General features: G+C 38.3%; 1 protein-coding gene across 7 annotated transcripts in view; it reads right to left on the minus strand.

Moving 5' to 3' along the window:
• FGD4 (FYVE, RhoGEF and PH domain containing 4) overlaps positions 1-24,992 on the minus strand; it is a 239,094-nt gene that overhangs the window by 22,260 nt on the left and 191,842 nt on the right. For 5 of the 7 annotated variants that reach the window (XM_042247278.1, XM_012175045.3, XM_060413212.1 and 2 more), the window contains 6 exons: positions 24,188-24,277; positions 21,531-21,676; positions 20,997-21,153; positions 11,432-11,570; positions 9,096-9,154; positions 8,590-8,736 (listed from right to left, as the gene is read on the minus strand). In XM_042247278.1, the coding sequence (XP_042103212.1) occupies positions 8,590-8,736; positions 9,096-9,154; positions 11,432-11,570; positions 20,997-21,153; positions 21,531-21,676; positions 24,188-24,277 (738 nt within the window). Of the gene's footprint in view, positions 1-8,589; positions 8,737-9,095; positions 9,155-11,431; positions 11,571-12,267; positions 12,300-20,751; positions 20,793-20,996; positions 21,154-21,530; positions 21,677-24,187; positions 24,278-24,992 lie in introns of those variants that run through there. The other 2 variants (XM_042247281.2, XM_027967780.3) reach the window with 2 other exon arrangements.

The raw sequence follows: 24,992 nt of genomic DNA on the forward strand, positions 1-24,992 counted from the left end.
AAGTCACAAGTTGCTGAGAGGATTAAATGAGGAATAATGTCCTGTTCTGCCAGGTCTTCTGTTTAACTCCAAACATCAAAGAAATGTTGATGGATATTTAAAACATTTCAACATGTTTATGTGACAATGTCCACTGTACTCATTCTGAAAGTAAATTTTTTAACCAGTTGTTCCTCATACATTATTTTTAACTTCCTATGACCAGTGTCATAAATTTCATTTCCACACTGGATAATGCGGAAATAAAAGGTAACCAAATACATTTTTATCAGATATACCTAACTACAACACTTCAAATTCACATTTCTAGAAGGGAATAGAATCCATCTTTATCGTTAGTTGCCCACTATATTCTAAGTATGGCAATCACAGCCTCCTTGTAGTGCACAAAATTTGGAGATCTGAAGCTACTCTTAAAGGTTATCATCATCACTGCAGCTTGATTAAGGCAACACCTTGCTTGCTAACTGTTCATGTTACTATTTCTTTCTCTCTTCTATCAAGGCCTTCTCAGGAGGGGGTTTTGCAACATCTGAACAGTGCAGCAGGGCTACAAAGCAGCCACCAAAATGGAGAGGACTCACACTTTCAAGACAGCAACAACAATCAAATTTTTCTGCAAACTGAGTGACAAATGCAATGTTAAGGAATGAAATTTCTGAGTTATCAGATACACATACTCAAATGTGATGGATAAAGATCGACAAAGTCTTATCATCTTATAGAAACACAAGCCCATGAATATGGAAGTTCTGAGCATTTGATTTTGGTAGTTATGCTCACAAAAGATGACAGACTGTCTTATAATGATGTGCTTCTCTTTCCCTTTCATGCTTTCAGGATTACATTTCCCCTATTCTTCCTAAGTGGGACTTCGCATTCTAAATTGTCAATATTATATATTAACCTTATATAAACTCAGGTTATAAGATACCTAATAAATACCCTTCTTCTTCTACTTAGAGGTGCAGGTGATAATGCTTACAAAGAAGTCCATGTCATATACATAGAAGAATTAAATAGCTAGTCCTATTCCCTGTGTGAATCTTGCTCCTATGGCAAAAGTCACCATCACCTTCTCTGGGTTTTTGCTAGGACTAAAAGAGGAAGTTATAACAACTGTAGGACCAAGTAGACTGACTTTCCCTTTCAGTGAAAGGGATTCTTTTTATTCCATGCCCATAGCTCAGAAGTAGTTACTGATAAAGCATTCTCTGGCTGGCAAGCTGTAGAAGAGCTAGACTGTACCAAAACTTAGAAGAAAATCTCAGTTTTATTAAAACAGTAGGGGGGTTTCACCTACTTGATCTTCAGTGTTCCTTGATTCTTTCAATTCTCTTAAAATATATTATCTGACTGAAACAATTCAATTTTATATCCCACTCATGACAGTTCATTAAAGTTTGCTTTAGAATGTAAAAATAAAATTTTGGAGAAAATTTCCAGTGCCTGGTCTATATTAAAGTTTTAAATTAGTCAACATAAAAAAATATATATGTACATATATATATATATGTATGTGTGTGTGTGTGTATATATATATATATAATGACTCAGTCAAAAGCTACAAGGAAATAAGGACTAGAACTCCAAAGAGCCAAGAATAAAATCTCTTATTCTATGCGAGAATTTAGTGGTTTCTTTAAGATGTCAGATGTGATTATTTACTCAATAGAGTGCCCTACATTAACGTGAAAAGCATAATGAGGAGGCAAGAAAACAATGCAAACACATGATGATCATTTGAAAGCAGAAATCGAATTTTAAATATAAATTTGGCTTTTCAGATTTACAAATGTAATATCTTCAGAGTAAGACATAGAAAACTAGCCCTCATTTTACTTCTAGAGAGAAAGGAAAATAAAAAGTTACTTCTGAAGTCTCTGCATATAAGAAAAGTAAGATACTCCATGGGAATAAATGTGTACTGCAGAGAAGAGAGGTTCTATGACAAGTGCAGTACTAGAGGGGGAGGACTGAAAGAATGAACATCACAGGAAATGCTTCTAAGATGGTCTTCAAAAGATGGATAAGGCTTTCCTAAAATTTCTCCTGTAGAACTTCATTCTCCCGGAAGGAGAATGACATGTTTGATAACTTATAATAACTGGAACAAGAGAGGTACTTTCACGTGCTTTCCTCAAAGTCACTACTGCTGCATCCCCTCAAGGCTCTTAGTCATCTGTGCTCCAAACAGCTTCTTATACTGGCTCTGTATTAAGGTATTCAATCCAAAACTATTTCCACATAATTCTCAAATGTGAACATTAAACCAAGACCACTGGTAGACATATAGCTTAAAGTTTAACTACAGAAACTGTAACACTAATGTTGAAGAGGCGGAAGGCCGGGAGAAATATCAATAACCTCAGATATGCAGATGACACCACCCTTATGGCAGAAAGTGAAGAGGAACTAAAAGCCTCTTGATGAAAGTGAAAGAGGAGAGTGAAAAAGTTGGCTTAAAGCTCAACATTCAGAAAACAAAGATCATGGCATCCGGTCCCATCACTTCATGGGAAATAGATGGGGAAACAGTGGAAACAGTGTCAGACTTTATTTTTGGGGGCTCCAAAATCACTGCAGATGGTGATCACAGCCATGAAATTAAAAGATGCTTACTCCTTGGAAGAAAAGTTATGACCAACCTAGATAGTATATTCAAAAGCAGAGACATTACTTTGCCGACTAAGGTCCATTTAGTCAAGGCTATGGTTTTCCAGTAGTCATGTATGGATGTGAGAGTTGGACTGTGAAGAAGGCTGAGTGCCGAAGAATTGATGCTTTTGAACTGGTGTTGGAGAAGACTCTTAAGAGTCCCTTGGACTGCAAGGAGATCCAACCAGTCCATTCTGAAGGAGATCAACCTTGGGATTTCTTTGGAAGGACTGATGCTGAAGCTGAAACTCCAATACTTTGGCCACCTCATGCAAAGAGTTGACTCAAAAGACTCTGATGCTGGGAGGGATTGGGGGCAGGAGGAGAAGGGGACGACAGAGGATGAGATGGCTGGATGGCATCACGGATTCGATGGACGTGAGTCTGAGTGAACTCTGGGAGTTGGTGATGGACAGGGAGGCCTGGCATGCTGCGATTCATGGGGTCGCAAAAAGTCGGACACGACTGAGCGACTGAACTGAACTGAACCTAAAGGTAAAGACAAACGGAAGACACTGACTACCAGGCATTTTGCCCAGAAAAGATATTAAACATGTCTTTTTAATGTGGATTTCTGATGCTCTGACATTTCGGGGCCCTGCTGACATTGGAGGACTGCCCGCTCTCAGTCAGTCAGTTCAGTCGCTCAGTCATGTCCGACTCTTTGTGACCCCATGCACCGCAGCATGCCAGGCCTCCCTGTCCATCACCAACTCCTGGAGTCTACCCAAACCCATGTCCATTGAGTCAATGATGCCATCCAACCATCTCATCCTCTGTCGTCCCCTTCTCCTCCTGTCCTCAATCTTTTCCAGCATCAGGGTCTTTTCCAATGAGTCAGCTCTTCACATCAGGTGGCCAAAGTATTGGAGTTTCAGCTTCAACATCAGTCCTTCCAGTGAACACCCAGGACTGATCGCCTTTAGGATGGACTGGTTCAATTTTCTTGCAGTCCAAGGGACTCTTAAGAGTCTTCTCCAACATCACCGTTCAAATGCATCAATTCTTCTGTGCTCAGCTTTCTTTAGTCCAACTCTCACATCTATACATGACTACTGGAAAAACCAGAGACTTGACTAGACAGACCTTTGTTGACAAAGTAATATCTCTGCTTTTTAATATGTTGTCTACGTTGGTCATAAGTTTCCTTCCAAGGAGTAAGTGTCTTTTAATTTCATGGCTGCAATCACCATCTGCAGTGTTTTTGGAGCCCCCCAAAATAAAGTCTGTCACTGTTTCCCCATCTATTTGCCATGAAGTGATACTCCCTCTCAGGACTACTCAATTCTGAGACAGTGAGTGACTCACGTGCAAGGATAACTTTAAACTAACAGACCCAGAGTCCACACCCCAACAACCTTCTCTATTGAGTTCTTATACTTTGGGCCAGTATTCCCCTTTTCCAAGAACCCTAAGGCTAGGTACCAGGCAACAGTCCCTGTGCTCCACAGCCTAATGAAATGATTTAAACCAGTAAATTCTAAGCATGTTTTCCCTGCCTTGCCTATTCCTTCTTGCAGAAACCAAACTAAAAGTTCTTGCCCACATGTTCTGCTTGCTCCCTCTGCCTTCTACCAACCTTGGTGCTTTTTCATGAAGCCCTTGGTGTGGCATTCCTCCACCTTTTGGGATCTGTGGGTATAACTATCTTTTCAATGGCAATCATCTCCTGATGTGTTGGCTGCACCATATCCGAGTAACCAAACCTATATTTCTAAGTAAATAGCTCTCTGAACCCTAATAAAATATTACAAGTCCCTGATTTACATTTAGGTCTCTATAAAACCTCTGAAAGGTGAAGTTCTTCTTTTGAGCCCAAATGAAGATTTTTTTAATAGGTAATTTGGAAACTATCTATAAAAATTATGCTATGAGATATAATTCAAAAAACCCTTTTAAAAAGTATAATTCATGGTTTTTATATAGCTGTAAGTTGTGCAACCATCACTACTAATTTCAGAACACTTTATGACTCTAAACAGAAATCCTGTGCCTATTTCCTCTCCCCACCAGCCCAAGGCTACCACCACTACTTTCTGTAAGTAGTAAGTAATATTCTAGACATTTCATATAAATGAACTCATATCATACAATGTGGCCTTTTGTGAGTGGCTTATTTCACTTACACAATGTTTCAAAGTTTATCCACATAGCATATATTAGTATTTTATTCCATTTTACTGCCATATAATATTCCAGTGGATAGGTATACCAAATTGTTTATCTATTCATCAATTGATGAACATTTAGGTTGTTTCTACTTTGGGGCTGTAATAAATAATTTTGCTAAGAACATTCATGTACAAATTTTGTGTGGGCATGTTTTCAATTTTCTTGAGCTTTATAAACTTGAACTAGAAATGTTGGATCATCTGGTGACCAAATGTTCTTTTTTAAAAATGAGAGATATCATGAACACCCTCTGCATGACAGTTAGTTTCTATAAATTTGTCTTTCAAGGGAAGCTGCAATCAGAATCCTCTAGTCCCCAACAACTCATACTAAGGCTCGTGACATGACTGCCATGCAGCAGAAAAGTCAGACGTGACTAACATCCTGAGAATGTCATGTGACAGTCACAGGGCAGCCTCTTTATCAATGTAACTGTTTCTTTGCCTAGGATAACAATCACAGAAATAGCTAAAATTTACTGAGCTATTATTCAATTATTCAAGGTTAGTTTATTATTAAACATTGTTAGCTGTTATGATTATTATTGTATCATTAGATATAGAAAGGAACTGGAATTAATAGAGACTAAAATATAAAGGCCTGGATGCCCCAAGAAGAGCACTTATTGTCAGTAAGTCCTAGTTCAGTTCAGTTCAGTCACTCAGTCGTGTCTGACTCTTTGCGACCTCATGAACCACAGCATGCCAGGCCTCCCTGTCCATCACCAACACCCGGAGTCCACTCAAACCCATGTCCAGCGAGTCGGTGATGCCATTCAACCATCTCATCCTCTGTCGTCCCCTTCTCCTCTTGCCTTCAATCTTTCCCAGCATCAGGGTTTTTCCAATGAGTCAGTTCTTCCCATCAGGTGGCCAAAGAATTGGAGCTTCAGCTTTAGCATAGTCCTTCCAATGATATTCAGGAATAATTTCCTGTAGAAGTGACTGGTTTGATCTCCTTGCAGTCCAAGGGACTCTCAAGAGTCTTCTCCAACACCACAGTTCAAAAGCATCAATTCTTCGGCACTCAGCCTTCTTCACAGTCCAACTCTCATATCCATACATGGCTACTGGAAAAACCATAGCTTTGACTAGATGGACCTTTGTTGGCAAAGTAACATCTCAGTTTTTGAATATGCTGTCTAGGTTGGTCATAGCTTTTCTTCCAAGGGGCAAGCGTCTTTTAATTTCATGGCTGCAATCAACATCTGCAGAGATTTTGGAGCCCAAGAAAATAAAGTCTGTCACTGTTTCCTCCCTTTTTTGCCATGAAGTGATGGGACTGGATGCCACAATCTTCGTTTTTTGAATGTTGAGTTTTAAGCCAGCTTTTTCACTCTCCTCTTTCATTTTCATCAAGAGGTTCTTTAATTCCTCTTTGCTTTCTGCCATAAGCGTAGTATCATCTGCATATCTGAGATGACTGATATTTCTCCTAGCAATCTGAATTCCAGCTTGTGCTTCATCCAGCCCAGCATTTTGCATGACCATCACCTCCACTAGCTTTGCTCATAGTGATGCTTTCTAAGGCCCACTTGACCTCATACTCCAAGATTTCTGGCTCTCGGTGAGTGATCACACAATCATGGTTATCTGGGTCACTAATAACTTTTTTCTATAGTTCTTCTGTGTATTCTTACCACCTCTTTCCATTATCTTCTGTTTCTGTTAGGTCCATACCATTTGTCTTTTATTGTGCCCATCTTTGCATGAAGATGCTTCCCTAATAGCTCAATTGGTAAAGAACCCACCTGCAATACAGGCAACTCCAGTTCAATTCCTGGGTGGGGAAGATCCGCTGGAGAAGGGATATGCTACCCACTCCAGTATTCTGGCCTGGAGAATTCCATGGACTGTATAGTCCATGGGGTCGCAGAGTCGGACACAACAGAGTGATTTTCACTTTCACTTTGCATGAAATGTTCCCGTTATCTCTAATATTCTTGAAGAGACCTCTAGTCTTTCCCATTCTATTGTTTCCCTTTATTTCTTTGCATTGATTACTTAGGAAGGCTTGTTATCTCTCCTTGCTATTATTTGAAACTCTGCATTCAAATGGGTATATCCTTCATTTTTTCCTTTGCCTTTAGCTTCTCTTCTTTTCTCAGCTATTTGTAAAGCCTCCTCAGACAAACAGTTTGGTTTTTTGCATTTCTTCTTCTTGGTGATGGTTTTAATCACTGCCTTCTATACAATGTTATGAACCTCTGTCCATCATTCTTTAGGTACTCTATCACGTCTAATTCCTTGAATCTATTTGTCACTTCCACTGTATAATCATAAGGGATTTGATTTAGTTCATACCTAAACGGTCTAGTGGCTTTCCCTACTTTCTTCAGTTTAAGTCTGAATTCTGCAATAAGGATATCATGATCTGAGCCACAGGCAACTCCCAGCCTTGTATTTGCTGACTGTATAGAGCGTCTCCATCTTCGGCTGCAAAGAATATAATCAATCTAATTTTGGTGTTAGTGACGTCCATGTGTAGAGTCTTATCTTGTGTTGTTGGAAGAGGGTGTTTTGTATGACCAGTGTGTTCTCTTGACAAAGCCGTTAGCCTTTGCCCTACTTCATTTTGTACCCCAAGGCCAAACTTGCCTGTTACTCTGGGTATCTCTTAACTACCTGCTTTTGCATTCCAGTCCCCTATGATGAAAAGGACATCTTTTTGTTACCAGTTCTAGAAGGTCTTGTAGGTCTTCATAGAACCATTCAACTTCAACTTCTTTGGCATTAGTGGTTGAGACATAGACTTGGATTACTGTGATACTGAATGGTTTGCATTGGAAATGAACAAAAATCATTCTGCCATTTATAAGATTGCATCCAAGTACTGCATTTTGGACTCTGGTTGACTATGAGGGCTACTCCATTTCTTCTAAGGGATTCGTGCCCCCAGTAACAGATATAATGGTCATCTGAACTAAATTCATCTATTCTGGTCCATTTTAGTTCTCTGATTCCTAAAATGTCTTGCCATGTCCTGCTTGACCACTTCCAATTTACCTTGATTCATGGACCTAACATTCCATGTTCCTATGCAATATTGTTCTTTACAGCATGGGACTTTACTTCCATCACCAGTCACATTCACAGCTGGGTGTTGTTTTTGCTTTGGCTTCATCTCTTCATTCTTTCTGGAGTTATTTGTCCACTCTTCTCCAGTAGCACATTGGGCACCTACTGGCCTGGGGAGTCCATCTTTCAGTGTCATATCTTTTTGCCTTTTCCTACTGTTCATGGGGTTCTCAAGGCAGGAATACTGAAGTGGTTTGCCATTCCTTCTCCAGGAAGTTCTAGACTAATTGTCATTTCCAGAAAGTTAAGAGAGGGACAGGGAGTGACTACAGTGAAAAAGAACTATGTAGCAAACTCATGTACTTTTACATAGACATTTGAAGCACAAGTTTTACAACTTTGTCTATATATTTCTTTAAACAAAAATAAAATAGTGATTCCTCACGTATACACTGATGCCTATGATCTTCAAGGAAACATTAAATTTATCTTCACTATGTGTTACTGAAATAAATTACACATGATAAGTACACAAAAAAATACTTCAAAAACAGATTTGTGTCCTTCAAAGAACAAGTTTCAGTTACTATGGACATTCCCTGATGTGGAATCCAGACAGTACTGACTAAATCAGATTAGAAATAATTGCTTAGGTGAGCAAGCAAGTGCCCTTCTTTTCCAAGATACATATAACAGTGTTATAAGGTATTCTTATGTGACTTCCTCATACTACAAAACTTACTAAGAAAAGGTAGCGTTCTTGTGCTGATGTGTTTCGAGCAGCTAGTTTGAGGATCTGTCCATCTTTTATTAATTCATTTGAAGGATTTACAATGTCTTCTTCTTCTCCCAACATTTCATAAATCTCTAAGAGTTTCTTTAGGTTTTCCTAGGAAATTAAAACAAAACATAGCAAGATCAAATATAAGGAGGTTTCATCTTAATGCCTTTAATCAATGACTGCAGCTAAAATATACACAATTCAGAAAGGATTGGAACTAAGCATAAGCTTAAGTATAAAGATCAGTTAAGAGCAAATTAAAACCTGGGAGAAGAGGGAAGAGGATAATCACAGATAGTTCTAAACACTTTATAAACAATATTTTTTGTTCACTTGTGTCAATTCATTTTGGTCCAAAACTGTAGATAATATTAGACTACATTATTAACAATTATCTAATTATCTACATAATTAACAATTATTAACAATTAACTAAAAGATTCCCATTTCCTCTGAAAACTACTTACCATTTTTCTTATTGCACTATTAGAATGGCTTGCTGCTGTAGATATAATTTCAAGTGATTCTAAACAGGAAAAAAGAAAAGTAAATATATTTTGTCCTTTTTACATTACTAGATAGCTGAGTAATATATAGCGTAATAAGGAATCTGAGACCAAAGACACACAATAAAAGCAGGGGCAATTTCCATTTACAAACTGGATACTTCCAAAGTTCATTTGTAAGCACATGATTTGGAATTTGAAAGGTATTTACTCATAAAAAGTCATATACAGTGACTAGGCTCACAGGTACATTTAATTCATTAGGAATCTTCAAAATAGCAAACATCATGACAATAGCTTGTTACAAGGCGCTTTGTCAGGCGTGTTCATATATATTGTGTCAATTCATTTTTATGCAACCCTGAATGGAAAATACATAAGCTTCATTTGGCAGATGAAAGAAGTAGAGAATGATGTTCCTTGGGTAGGGTCACAGATTATGATACTGAAGGGCTACATTTGAAACTGTCTTCTGACTCAAAAGCTCTACATTTCAGCAGTAGTAAGTATTTAACTAGTTTTGCAAGTAAATTAACCAACAAACATAATCAGTTTTCTCTGGCAAAACACACTCACAGTTCTAATCTAGGTAAAAGAGAATTTTCTGATGCCAATGTGGATGGAAGGTTTTGTTGCTAGGGCAAGTGGTAGTAAGAGATAGGAACAGGGAAGGTAGGAGCTCCAGGACTACTGGTGAAGAGAGGTCGAAGGTGGAAGCTGAGGCTTCCTGCTGGGTTAACCTGAGGGAATGTTCTCAATCCTCCATCATGCCCTGCTCTCCTCCTTTCTTTTCTATCTTATGAATACTGGTTGGGTTAATTCTGGTATCACAACAACCTCATCATTCTGAACCAACTTTTGTCTTCTTTGTTCTACTGCTGAACAAAATGCACTTTTGCTGCTTTTCCTTCTACTTTTAGGTTTCTAAAAGTATTTCTGTGTTTCCTTAGAATGTTAGTATAAGTAGTAATGGGAAATCAAAGAGCAATAAAATACCCTATTATGTTGCCGACTTTCTCATTTTGGAGAGGGGGGAGGCGGTGTGGGGACCACCAGCCCCTACCCCTCTCACTGCACAGTCTTTTTTTTCTATTTTTAAATTTTTATTTATTTAATTATTTTTCGGCTGCCCTGGGTCTTTGTTTTTGTGTGCAGGATTTCTCTAGTTGCAGCAATCAGGGGCTACTCTTTGTTGTGCTGTATGGGTTTCTCACTTCTGTGGCTTCTCTTGTTTGTGGAACATGAGCTCTATGGTGCATGGCTAAGTAGTTGTGGCTTACACGTTCCACAGTTGTGGTACACAGGCTTAGTTGCTCTGCAGCATGGGGAATCTTCCCAGGCAAGAGATCAAAACTGTATCCCCTGCATTGGCAGGTGAATTCTTAACTACTGGACCATCAGATAATTTCAACTTTCTCACTTTTGACATAGGTACCTTAGCACAAGTCTAAGCCTTTGAATATAGAAGAAAAGGAATTTTTATTTAAATTTTAGAGAATTATCCTGATTTGGGCAATTCAGTACATTCCATATAGGATCCCAGGTAGAGGAAGACAAGTTAAGATGGGCTGGGGCTACTGCCCAAGAGACTAGTCTGAGAAGTAGCAATAGTAATCTAACTTCCAATCTTACCGCTAGTTCTGCTGGTTTTAGTAGCAGTTGTAGTACATGTTGATTACCAATCCAAGTTAAATTTTCATTCTACACAGTTAACTGATTTTTTCAAAAGTATACAAGAAAACAAATATCTTATTGAAATGCTTAGGTCCTAAAAAATCTTTCATTATGATCTAATTTAAAAAAAAGATAATGAGTAGAACAGGAATAAAGGTTTCTCAGGGAAAATGCTGACACTAAACAGCATTATTTTCTCTTCTATCTTAGTAAAAAGTAGAGAGAAATCACTTTGCTTAGGCTATTTTTAAATAGTAAATGTCATCTTAGTTTTCTTGGTATATATCTACCCCCCTAATTAACCAGCAGCACTAGTAATTCTGAATGGTTGTATTCTTCCTGTGAGAAGATAATTGTGTATTGCTATTCCAGATGTCTCTAAGACTACAGTTTTATATTTCAGAGTTAATCACTACTGTGAAACCAGCATGAGAAATGAGATTTGCATTGCTCTAAACCTATCATTTGGGCTCAAAAGTGCTTGCCTAATTGAGGTGTTGATAACAATTTCCAGTGAGGTTATTTTCTGGCACCAATATTTTACTAAAGTGGCTTCTACTTCACTTTGAAATCACAATGCTACTTGGCCATTAAATTATCCCATAATGGAAGGGGGGATTTACTTTTAGCATCATTCCAGTCCAGAGAATCAGGGGGCAATTTCCTTAGGTAGTCCTTAAGGAGCATCTCATACCGGGGAATGCGCTGAACAGGTTCTAGCATGTGATGCTGCAAAGTCAAGCTCCCACAGATCTTCTGTTTCTGTAATGAGAAAGGTTTTTAAAGAAAGATTTAAAAATTAGGTTAGCCAGTCTAAAAACTCAAGGTAATACAGAACTTTCACTAAGGGCAGCGTTTCTCTACAAAGTGTAGCCTGTGTATCACCTGCATTAGATACATTCCTGGGATGCTACTAAAAATGGAAATCCTAAACACCACTCCAAACTATGAAACCACAATTTTGAGACCACAGCCTGGGCATATGTATTTAAGAACATACCCAATTTTTTCCATTAAAGTCTGAGGACCACCAATCTACTCAGGAAAAAAAAAAAATCAAGCAGAATTTTAAGTAAGAAAATTCCAGATTGATGGCATCTACTTTGACTGGTCATTACAAGGGTTTGTCAGGTCACACTATCAAATCATAACTCCAGAGATTTTCAAAAGAAGCATCTATTGAAAGAGGTTCACTAAGTAACACTATATTAAATGACTATGGATTCAGCAGAAACTATCCCATAATAAGGCTACTATAAATGTCATTTCCTTTGAACTGAAAAGACTCCACATGTAGAAGAGTGACAAGATAATAAAATTTTAATTTTTCATTAGGTCATGGTATTTTCTTTCATTAGAAACCAAACTCTGAATAGATCTCCTTTGCTCTGGCAAAATTGAGTCCATAGAACATGCTTTCAGTAAGCAATTAATGTGGAAGGGGAGAAAAAAAGATTACTTGAAAATAAGATGTGTTCCTCTTCACATTAAACACAGCGGAAACCCCTTAATATATTTACTGATGACCAGGACCAGAGCACTGCAGGGTAAAAATGTGTCAATATTAAGATAAGACATGATATTTGCATTCAAAGCAAACAAGAAACTAAAACATAATCTGGTGTAATAATGTCAAGCTGGGTTTAGATTTATTTTATCTAATGCAGGTTTTCAGGCTGCGGAGTGATATCATTAGATATGACATCTATTAAGATCAATCTATTGCAGTGTGGCCTTGGGAACATGTAGGGAAACTAGTTTGAAAGTTACTGTAGACCAGGAAAAAAGTAAAAACAGCCTGAAATTAGCATGGAAGCTGAGGGTGAATGGCTCCCCTTAATAACCTGTAATTTACAAATATTATAAGTTTAGTTATCCCATTTGACTTTCTCCAGCAAGCCTAGGGGACAAACACACACATATGCATACACACATATATCTCCAGGAAAATATTACTGATCCCCAAATTTTACATGAAGAAACTGGTCCAGAAAAGTTAGGGGAGCTTTCTAAGGTCAAGTGACTATAAGTAGCAGACTATAATCTTAACTAGCTTAGCTGATTCTCAAACTACCACTCCTTTCACAATTCCATCCTTTCCTTATAATATGGAGAAGACAGATATTGCTGATTCAGAGTTTTAATACTTGATAAAACAATAATAATAATCATTATCACCATCACCATATTGAGCATTTATATGAAGCAAGCTCCATGTTAAGTCTCTTGAATATACTGTATAAAAAACACACACAGAGAATGAGGAAAAATGATGAATCAAAGATAAAGCCACGTGATCAAATTCTGGTGAATAAAAGAATATTGGTGTTGTGTAATAAATCCAATCACACAATCACAAACATCACATAGTATAAATGTTATGTGGAAAAAGTGTTTGAAAGCTACAGATGGGAATTGAACATGTTGACTGTGTATTGATGACAAGATGCTCATACATAATTGTGAAGCCAGCACTCAGAATTTCATAACTAGAGTATAGGCATGAAGGACTAAATAAGAAATAATGACCCTATAAGCAGATATTGACTTATATACAGAGTACATTATGCAAAATGTTGGGCTGGATGAAGCACAAATTGGAATCAAGATTTCCAGGGCAAATAGCAATCACCTCAGATATGCAGATGACACCACCCTCACGGCAGAAAGCAAGGAGGAACTAAAGAGACTCTTGATTAAAGTGAAAAGACAGTGAAAAGGCTGGCTTAAAATTCAAAATTCAGAAAATGAAGATCATGGCATCTGGTCCCATCACTTCATGGCAAACAGATGGAGAAACAGCGGAAACAGTGACAGACTTTATCTTCTTTGGGCTCCAAAATCTCTGCAGATGGTGACTGCAATCATGAAATTAAAAGATGTTTGCTCCTTAGAAGGAAAGCTATGACTAACCTAGACAGAATATTAAAAAGCTGAGACATTACTTTGCCGACAAAGGTCCATTCATCTACTCAAAGCTATGGTTTTTCCAGCAGTCATGTATGGATGTGAGAGTTGGACTATAAGGAAAGCTGAGCACCAAAGAATTGATGCTTTTGACCTGTGATGTTGGAGAAGAGTCTTGAGAGTCCCTTGGACTGCAAGGAGATCCAACCAGTCAATCCTAAAGGAAATCAACCCGGAATATTCATTGGAAGGACTGATGCTGAAGCTGAAACTCCAATACTTTGGCCATCTGATGGGAAGAACTGACTCACTGGAAAAGACCCTGATGCTGGGGAAGATTGAAGGCAGGAGGAAAAGGGGATGACAGAGGATGAGACGGTTGGATGGCATTACCGACTTGATGGACATGAGTTTGAGCAAGCTCTGGGAGTTGGTGATGGAGAGGGAAGCCTGGCATGCTGCAGTCAATGGGGTTGCAAAGGGTCGGACACAACTGAGCGACTGAACTGAACTGACCCTATAAGCATCTGTATGACATTATAGTTAAAGGCTTGAGAAGCTACGACATCACTGAGAGAGTGGAGAGAAAGATTATGTAGGGCAAAAAACCTTATATTCTGCCCACATTTCAATATTAGCAAAAGGAGTTAGTGAAAGAATCAAAGAAAGAACCAGTGTTCAGAGATAGATGACTGCTTAATCATAAGAGAAAAGAGACATTTAAGAAAAGGAGTGAAGGGCAAGGGCAGGACTTTTGGCTACAACTGAGTAATAATGATGCTGGCAAAAATCACCCCTTTAAAAAGAAACTTTAAAGCTGGATAAAACTTAACAACAACAACAATCATTTCAGTACTTTGGAAATTGACCAAAAGCACGTAACAATCTGAAAATTTTATTTTACTTATTTATTTTTTAAACTGCTGAACTTTGGGTAAGAACAGTAAGAATCTGTGGTCTTCTGGCCTGTGTGTGTTAGTCGCTCAGTCGTGTCCAACTGTTTGCAACCTCATGGACTGTAGAACTCCAGGCTCTTTCATCCATGGGATTTTTTCAGGCAAGAATACTGGAGTGGGTTGCCATTTCTTTCTTCAGAACATCTTACCAACCCAGGAATCAAACCAGGGTCTCCCACATTGCAGGCAGACTCTTCTGTCTGAGCCACCAGGGAAGCTCTGACCTGAGGCTTTTGGCCTGAGACTGTACCTATTCTTCCATCAGCTCAGTCAATGGGAAGATTTTCCCAGGGTGGGACAGGCTGTGAGGACTGGTAGTTTCTCTGCAGAAAATAAAGAGGGCTCATCTGATTTAGAGTGATGAACAAAGCACACACCCAGCAATATTGTCAGTGAACAGTATGAAAAGGCAAAAAGACAGGACACTGAAAGATGAAATCCCCAGGTCGGTAGGTGCCCAGTATGCTACTGGAGATCAGTAGGAGAAATAACTCCAGAAAGAATGAAGGGATGGAGCCAAAGCAAAAACAACACCCAGCTGTGGATGTGACTGGTGATAGAAGCAAAGGCTGATGCTGTAAAGAGCAATATTGCATAGAAACATGGAATGTAGGTCCATGAATCAAGGTAAATTGGAAGTGGTCAAACAGGAGATGGCAAGAGTGAACATCGACATTTTAGGAATCAGCAAGATGGCAAGAGTGAACATCAACATTTTAGGAATCAGCAAACTAAAATGGACTGGAATGGGTGAGTTTAACTCAGATGACCATTTTATCTACTACTGCGGGCAAAAATCCCTTAGAAGAAATGAAGTAGCCCTCATAGTCAACAAAAGAGTATGAAATGCAGTACTTGGATGCAATCTCAAAAATGACAGAATGATCTCTGTTCGTTTTCAAGACCAACCATTCAATATTACAGTAATCCAAGTTTATGCCCCGACCACTAATGCCGAAGAAGCTGAAGTTCAACAGTTCTATGAAGACCTATAATACTTTCTAGAAGTAACAACAAAAAAAGATGTCCTTTTCATTATAGGGGACTGGAATGCAAAAGTAGGGAATCAGGAGATACCTAGAGTAACAGGCAAATTTGGCCTTGGAGCACAGAATGAAGCAGGGCAAAGGCTCATAGAGTTCTGCCAAGAGAATGCACTCATCATAGGAAACACCCTCTTCAAACAACACAAGAGACGATTCTACACATGGACATCACCAGATGGCTAACACCGAAATCAGACTGATTATATTCCTTGCAGCCAAAGATGGAGAAGCGCTATACAGTCAGCAAAACAAGACGGGGAGCTGACTGGGGCTCAGATCATTAACTCCTTATTTCCAAATTCAGACTTAAATTGAAGCAAGTAGAGAAAACCACTAGACCATTCAGGTATAACCTAAATCAAATTCCTTATGATTATACAGTGGAAGTGAGAAATAGATTCAAGGGATTAGATCTGATAGACAGTACCTGGAGAACTAGGGACAGAGCTTTGTGACACTGTACAGGAGACAGGAATTGAGACCACCCCAAGAAAAAGAAATGCAAAAAAGCAAAATGGTTGTTGAGGAGGCCTTACGGATAGCTGAAAAAAGAAAAGATGTGAAAGGCAAAGGAGAAAAGGAAAGATATACCCATTTGAATGCAGAGTTCCAAAGAATAGCAAGGAGAGATAAGAAAGGCTTCCTCAGTGATCAGTGCAAAGAAATAGAGGAAAACAATAGAATGGGAAAGACTAAAGATCTCTTCAAGAAAATTAGAGCTACCAAAGGAAAATTTCCTGCAAAGATGGGCACAATAAAGGACAGAAATGGTATGGACCTAAGACAAACAGAAAATATTAAGAGGCGGCAAGAATACACAAAAGAACTGTACAAAAAAGATCTTCATGACCCAGATAATCATGATGGTATGTTCACTCACCTAGAGCCAGGCACCCTGGAATGCGAAGTCAAGTGGGCCTTAGGAAGCAAAACTATAAACAAAGCTAGCGGAGGTGATGGAATTACAGTTGAGTTATTTCAAATCCTAAAAGATGATGCTCTGAAAGTGCTGCACTCAATATGCCAGTAAATTTGGGAAACTCAGCAGTGGCCACAGGACTGGAAAAGGTCAGTTTTCATTCCAATCCCAAAGAAAGGAAATGTCAAAGAATGCTTAATCTACCACACAATTGTACTCATCTCACGCACTAGTAAAGTAATGCTCAAAATTCTCCAAGCCAGGCCTCAACAGTACGTGAACCATGAACTTTCAGATGTTCAAACTGGATTTAGAAAAGGCAGAGGAATCAGAGATCAAATTGCCAACAACCACTGGAGTAGAGTTCCAAAAAAACATCTATTTCTGCTTTATTGCCTACGGCAAAGCCTTTGACTGTGTGGATCACAATAAACTGTGGAAAATTGTGACAGAGATGAAATATCAGACCACCTGACCTGCCTCTTAAGAAATTAGTACGTAAGTCAGGAAAGCAACAGTTAGAACTGGACATGGAACAATGATTGGTTCCAAGTTCAGACAGGAGTACGTCAAGGCTGTATATTGTCACCTGGCTTATTTATCTTATATGCAGAGAACATGTTGGGCTGGATGAAGCACAAGCTAGAATCAAGACAGCCGGGAGAAATATCAGTCATCTCAGATATGCAGATGACACCACCCTTATGGCTGAAAGTGAAGAAGAACTAAAGAGCCTCTTGATGAAAGTGAAAGAGGAGAGTGAAAAAGTTGGCTTACAACTCAACATTCAGAAAACTAAGATCATGGCATCTGGTCCCATCGCTTCAGGGCAAATAGATGGTTAAAGAGTGACAGACTTTATTTTTTGGGGCTCCAAAATCACTGCAGATGATGACTATACCCATGGAATTAAAAGCTGCTTACTCCTTGGGAGAAAAGTTATGACCAACCTAGACAGCATATCAAAAAGCAGAGTTATTACTTTGCCAACAAAGTCTCTCTAGTCAAAGCTATGGTTTTTCCAGCAGTCATGTATGGATGTTTAAGAGTTGGACTATAAAGAAAGCAGAGCGCTGAAGAATTTATGCTTTTGAACAGTGGTGTTGGATAAGACTCTTGAGTCCCTTGGACAGGAAGGAGATCCAACTAGTCCATCCTAAAGGAAATCAGTCCTGAATATTCATTGGTAGGACTTATGCTGAAGCTGAAACTCCAATACTTTGTCCACCTGATGGGAAGAACTGACTCACCGGAAAAGACCGTGATGCTGGGAAAGATTGAAGGCAGGAGGAGGAGGGGACGACAGAGGATGATATGGTTGGATGCGTCACCGACTAAATAGACATGAGTTTGAGTAAGCTCCAGGAGTTGGTGATGGACAGGGAAGCCTGGTGTGCTATAGTCCAAGCAGTTGCAAAGAGGCAGACACGACTGAGCAACTGAACTGAAGTGAACTGATTCTGATATTTCATTGTTAGTGTAAAGAAGTGGAACAGATTTTTGCATGTTAATCTTGTATCCTGCTATGTTGCTGAATTTATCAATCCTAGTAGTTTCTGTGTGGAGTCTTTAGCGTTTTCTATATATAGTATCATGTCATATGCTCACAATGATAATTTTACCTCTTCACTTCCAATTCGGATAATTTTTCTTTTTCTTCTATGATTACTGTGGCTAAGATTTCAATTATTATGTTGAAGAGAAGTGCTGAGAGTGGGCATCACTATCTTGTTCCAGATTTTAGCAGGAAGGTTTTCAAGCTTTTCCCTGTTAACTATTATGCTGGGTTGGGGTTTGTCATAAATAACTTTTATGTTGAGATATGTTCCCTCAAAGGGCTTCCCTGATAGCTCAGTTGGTAAAGAATCTGCCTACAATGCTGGAGACGCTGGTTTGATTCCTGGACTGGGAAGATTTGCTGGAGAAGGGATAGGCTACCCACTCCCGTATTCCTGGGCTTCCCTTGCGGCTCAGCTGATAAAGAATTCACCTGCAATGAGAGAGACCTGGGTTCGATCCCTGGGTTAAGAAGATCCCCTGGAGAAGGGAAAGGCTACCCACTGCAATATACTGGCCTGGAGAATCCCATGGACTATATAGTTCACTGGGTTGCAAAGAGTCGGACATGCCCGAGTGACTTTCACTTTTACTTCATGTTCCCTCAATACCCATTTTGGAAAGAGTTTGTATCAATAATGGATGCTGCATTTTATCAAATGCTTTTTCTGCATCTATTGAGATTATCATGTGGTTTCTGTCTTTCCTTTTCTTGATATTGTATATCACATTGGTTTGTATACAGATACTTTTAATAGTCTAACTTCTTTAAGACATAACAGTATACAAAACATACCATAATCATATCACTGTATTAATGGGTTTTAACCACAGGTAAAAAATATCCATGTAAAACAAAAGAAGGCAGTCAAGAATACCCACTCAAATAATCTTAGGTGATCTAATAAATCAATATTTAATATTGATATTAATATTATTTAAACTTTTCAATATTTAAACTTAAGCAAAGAAATTATCAACAGTCTTGACTAGAGAATCAAATAGAAAGCATTATGGTATTCAGTTCAGTTCAGTTGCTCAGTCATGTCCGACTCTTTGTGACCCCATGAATCGCAGCACGCCAGGCCTCCCTGTCCATCACCAACTCCTGGAGTCCACCCAAACCCATGTCCATCGATTTGGTGATGCCATCCAACCATCTCATTCTCTGTCGTCCCCTTCTCCTCCTGTCCTCAATCTTTCCCAGCATCAGGGTCTTTTCAAATGAGTCAGCTCTTTGCATCAGGTGGCCAAAGTATTGAAGTTTCAGCTTCAATATCAGTCCTTAAAATGAATACCCAGGACTGATCTCCTTTAGGATGGACCGGTTGGATGTCTTTGCAGTCCAAGGAACTCTCAAGAGTCTTCTCCAACACCACAGTTCAAAAGCATCAATTCTTCTGCGCTCAGCTTTCTTTATAGTCCAACTCTCACATCCATACATGACCACTGGAAAAACCATAGCCTTGACTAGATGGACCTATATTGGCAAAATAATGTCTCTGCTTTTGAATATTCTGTCTAGGTTGGTCATAACTTTCCTTCCAAGGAGTAAGCGTCTTTTAATTTCATGGCTGCAATCACCATCTGCAGTGATTTTGGAGCCCAAAAATAGTCAGCCACTGTTTCCATTGTTTCCCCATCTATTTGCCATGAGGTGATGGGACCAGATGCCATGATCTTAGTTTTCTGAATGTTGAGCTTTAAGCCAACTTTTTCACTCTCCTCTTTCACTTTCATCAAGAGGCTTTTTAGTTCTTCACTTTCTGCCATAAGGGTGGTGTCATCTGCATATCTGAGGTTATTGACATTTCTCCCGGCAGTCTTGATTCCAGCTTGTGCTTCTTCCAGCCCAGCGTTTCTCATGATGTACTCTGCATATAAGTTAAATAAGCAGGGTGACAATATACAGGCTTGACATACTCATTTTCCTATTTGGACACAGTCTGTTGTTCCATGTCCAGTTCTAACTGTTGCTTCCTGACCTGCATACAGGTTTCTTAGGAGGCAGGTCAGGTGGTCTGGTATTCTCAACTCTTTCAGAATTTTCCAGTTTATTGTGATCCACACAGTCAAAGGCTTTGGCATAGTCAATAAAGCAGAAATAGATGTTTTTCTGGAACTCTCTTGCTTTTTCCATTATTAAAATGTATTATCCAGGTTTGATCAAATTTTAAGCCACATATATGAAATGACCAATTCCCCCACCCCCAAGAATATAATTGATCCTTGCATATGGGTTTGTACTGTGCAGGTCCACTTATACACACATTGTTGTTGTTGTTTTTTTTCTCCCAGTAAATATGTACTATAGTACTACTTAATCTATGGTTGGTTGAATCCATGGATGCATAACCATGGATATGAAGGGCTGGCCATAAAACTATACTGGGATTTTCAAACAGTGGGGGATCAGCGATCCTAACCCCTGTGTTGTGCAAGGGTCAACTGCAATTATGTTTCAAAAATGTCATGGTTTACAGCATTCTTTATATTCATTCCAAAATTTCAACCTCTGAAAGCAAGCAAGAGACACACAGAGCTGGATGGAAACTTACTTTGAAAATTTATGTGGACCCTGATAAAGCCAGACTCTCCTTGCCTTAAAAATAAATGGAGAATTTACTGTTCAGTATATAGCATATGCTCAATAAATACTTTAACTCTGCAGAGATAATTTTTGCATAATTTATAGTAGAATGGAATTTGGCTAGGAGTCTCAATCTAAAATTTAGATCTAGAAAACCTTATGATTTGTACAGAAAAATTAATTTACTGCCTTGAACAAAAGAGTTCTAGTTACCTGAATTTCTTCAACTACTGATTTGAACTGGGGAATACGCTCTGTCATGTTTTTAACCAATTCCATTGCGTTATCGAATCCCTTCACATATTCTCCATACATCTTAAGGAATGGTGCTAATTTCTGAAGGATGTCACCAATTCTAGGGGTAGTTTCCCTGTATGAAACATAGAAGCAAGTTATTAAGATTTCTTATAGAATGAATGAATGGACTCCAAATGAAGTAATGATTTTTTATACACACATTCTGTGCTTTTATCAGATCCACTTTGCTGTGAAACTGACAGAATGAAAAAGCACTTTTTAAAAGAGAGGTAGGAATGACACTGTAAAGCGGGATGCTATGGAATTCTGACGTTCCAGATAATCCCTAATATCTTGTTTCCACTAATCAAACTATAGCTTGGAAAGAAGAGATAAAATGTTTTCAACTAAAGCCAAAAAATGTACAACAAGGTCTTTCAGTGATCTTTAACATAAAAATTTTGCATAAATGGTGCCTTTGATATATTATTTGTTATCTACTCCTCTTACCATTCTTGCATTCTTTTCTCCAGCTCTGGCAATAGGAATTGACTATGGAAGGCATTTATTGATGAAATATTAGAAAAGATTTTATTCACCAGCTCTGCTGAAAATGAACCTCGATTTGCTTCTTCCAATAGCTTGCAATAAAATACCTGAATAAGAGAATAAAGCAAATATTACTTCAAATTTATTGGTTAACCATCTAGCATTGTGCTGAGGCACACAGTGGGCTCTTAACTTTTTGTTGAATAAATGTAAAAGTTCATGATTCAAGAAATCAATCACCTTTGAAATGTAGGAATGAGTCTATGCTTTGATAGAGAAAAACCAGGAATTAGAATTAGGAAACAAATTCTAATCTAGGCTGTGCCTCTATCTACAGGATATTAATCTTTTCTATTCCAGAGAAATTTCCAATTGAGGCTCATGGTGAAACAGGAGGGAAAGGGGCTGGGAAAAACTCCTGAAAGAATGACATAGCCCAAGAACACAGCATAAACCAATTAGAATCAAATGGGTCCAAGATGACAGACAAGCCAACTTCAACTAGACTTTGATCCTTAATCAGCAAGCTAAATGACACACTCAGAGGCGGCATGACAGTTCCAAGGCACTATCGAAAGACCAAAATTGGGTGGTGGCCCAATTTCTGGAAATTTCCACCCCTTCTCCAAAATATGAAATTACCCAGCCCATAAAAACTGATTATGCCACATTTTGGGGCTATTGCACTCGTCTTCTGTGATGGCCCACACTCTGTCTGTGGAGTGTGTTTCTCTCTGAATAAACCCACTTTTTACGTATCACTTTGTCTCTCACTGAATTCTTTCTGTGATGAGACACCAAGGACCTGAACTTCATTACTGTGGGTTTTGGCTGAATGCCAAGTCCCAGCCTTGTAGGTTAGAGTCCTAAGCAGGGTTTTGGCCAGGCTCGAGTCCTGGAACATGGGTTAAAGTTGGAATCTGAGAAAAATGGTTTCAATAGGATTTACCCTTCCTATCCATAGGCAGAGTTAAGAGATATGGACAATGATATATATGTACAATAATTGTATTTTCCACTCCTCTTTATATTTTGAATGACTTTTATGTATTACATATTGCCCTTTATTATAATTTATTGGCATAAATCTCACCTTCCCTATTTAAACAGTACACTCCTTAGGGACAGAGAACATTGTGAATTAGTTCTCATAGCATGACAGGCACTTAATAAAAAGGCAGTCAATGTATGAATAAAAAAGTATTTTGGTTCTCAGATGTTTTCCTCCTTTACTAAGTAATAATGTATAGTAACTTAAAACTCAGAAACGAGGATAAAAAAATCTTCTCTTGTACATAATAACAGGTATTTTAAAGACAGTAAAAATAGTTTTGCAGTCTTAGCTCTACTCCAGTAGGGCTACTATACCTCTTAATTGCCATTCTGTTAAATGTAGGCAGAAGGAAGTCTGTTCTTTCATAATGTCCAGATGGTTGTTTATTTTCTAAATTCACCTCTATTGCATTTTCTTGGGAGGCAAAAAGAATACAAAATTATGTCCTTAGAGACTCCAATAGGATATTTTAGTAATTAAGACTCTAAATTCTAAAAGGTCAGCCAACATCACTAACAAGATAATATGGCTGGGAAAAAGAAAGAAAAAAAAGTGCAACCTGATAAAAGGAAAAAGCACATTTCCACTACAAGAATATCTAAAAGTTTCAGGTCTGTAGTCTCCAAGAGAACGGACATTATTCCAAAGGTAGAAATCAACATAAATTGATTGAGTTATGGTGAAATTCTGTGAAAAGTGAGTATTTGCGTCACAAACTCATTACTCTGGAGAACACAAGTCTTAATCAGGCTCCTTCAGGCTCACCCTCACAGGCAACGCAGCTTATTCCAGGGACTCCTGATGAGGAGGCGCGCCCAGAGTGACCTGCTTCCACAAAGTTCCATTTTCCAACTGCCACAGTGGGACAAGCCTTCTTGTAACACTCGAACATAACACTCACTTTCTCTTCTAATCAGAGGAGTCTATATCAGCAATTTACCAATTCTCTCGATCTTTTACCAGTTTAACAGGATTAAGAGGCCATTGTGTTGAACAGTTATTCTTGATGATGCATTTTAAAACTTTCCTTGCAAATGTATACTTGAGATGATTCACATGATAAAAGTACAAAATGTTATTCACATATTCAACAACTATTAACACCAGGCACTGTTTTTAACTTTTCGTGCAAGGCTGAACAAGTGAAATTTCAAATTTCCATCTGGCCCTATGACTGTAGGCAATTCCAATCACTCTCAATGGCTGAAGAGCAAGTGAGATAAGAATCAGCGATGTATTCATGTCAGCATTAGAATCTCCTATTTAGCAACACGGCCTTTAGGATTACAATAAAGGGTCAAGAAACAAGAGTAGTGCTTAGGTTGAAAGACACAAATAAAGACATTTTGTGACCCATAAGAGAGTCTTTCAATCTGTTTCCTATGAATTATGGAACCTTTATACCTAATTAATTCACTGACAAAGTTGAAAATGTTAGTGATTTCCTTGAGGAAGTAGCCAGAAACAGGCAAGCCATTCTTGCAGTTTCTAAAACACTTTAATTACTAAGTTAAAGTGATGTATAATGACAAAAATGAAATAATTCTGAAAGAGAAAATATTACCTGATCTAAGAGAGCAAGTCGGCTGACATAAGCTCTTTCTGTAAGCAAAAGTTCATTGGCTATTTTGTGAAGTTTTTGTTCATCAGTCTCCTAAAAATAGAATAGATATTCACATATTAGGAAAGAAAGCTTGGATGTAAGGTAATAAATATTATCAAATGGTTTCATCAAAAGTTTTCTTAAGCTTCTCACATACTCAATTTCTTTAAGGCATCAAGGAACATCCAACCAGAAATGAACAAAACTAGACATTAGCAATCTGCTAGATGTAACCTATGACAACTTCTTTAGGTTATAACTTCTCTGATCTCTGCATCAATTAACAGTATCATTCATCTTTTCCCTGAAATATCTTTTATTTTTTTTGTTTCCCAGATACTACAGTTTCCTCATTTTTCCTCTACCTCTCTCAGGCTACTCTTTGCACATGCTCGTATCACTCTATTAGCTCTATGCACAGAACTTTTTAGCTTAAAAATTTTAATTATAGAAAATTTCAATCTTATATAAAACTAAAGAAAACAGTAAAGCAAATTCCCATGTGTCTAACATCAAGATCTAACATCAACTCATTGTTAATCTTCTTTCATCTATGCTCCCACCCATCTCCCCTTTACCTATATTATTTTTAATTATATCCAGACTTTATTATTTCCTTAGTTTACATCTACTTAACTCTTAAACATCTTTGTATAACCCTACTAGTGCCATGAGGACAGGAATATTTTCCCCTTGTTAACTGATCCATCTCTTTTGTCTACTACAGTGCTTCAATAAAACACTGGCATTCAATAAAATATCACTG

The sequence above is a fragment of the Ovis aries genome, chromosome 3, assembly GCF_016772045.2.
Source record: "Ovis aries strain OAR_USU_Benz2616 breed Rambouillet chromosome 3, ARS-UI_Ramb_v3.0, whole genome shotgun sequence".
NCBI lineage: Eukaryota > Metazoa > Chordata > Mammalia > Artiodactyla > Bovidae > Ovis > Ovis aries.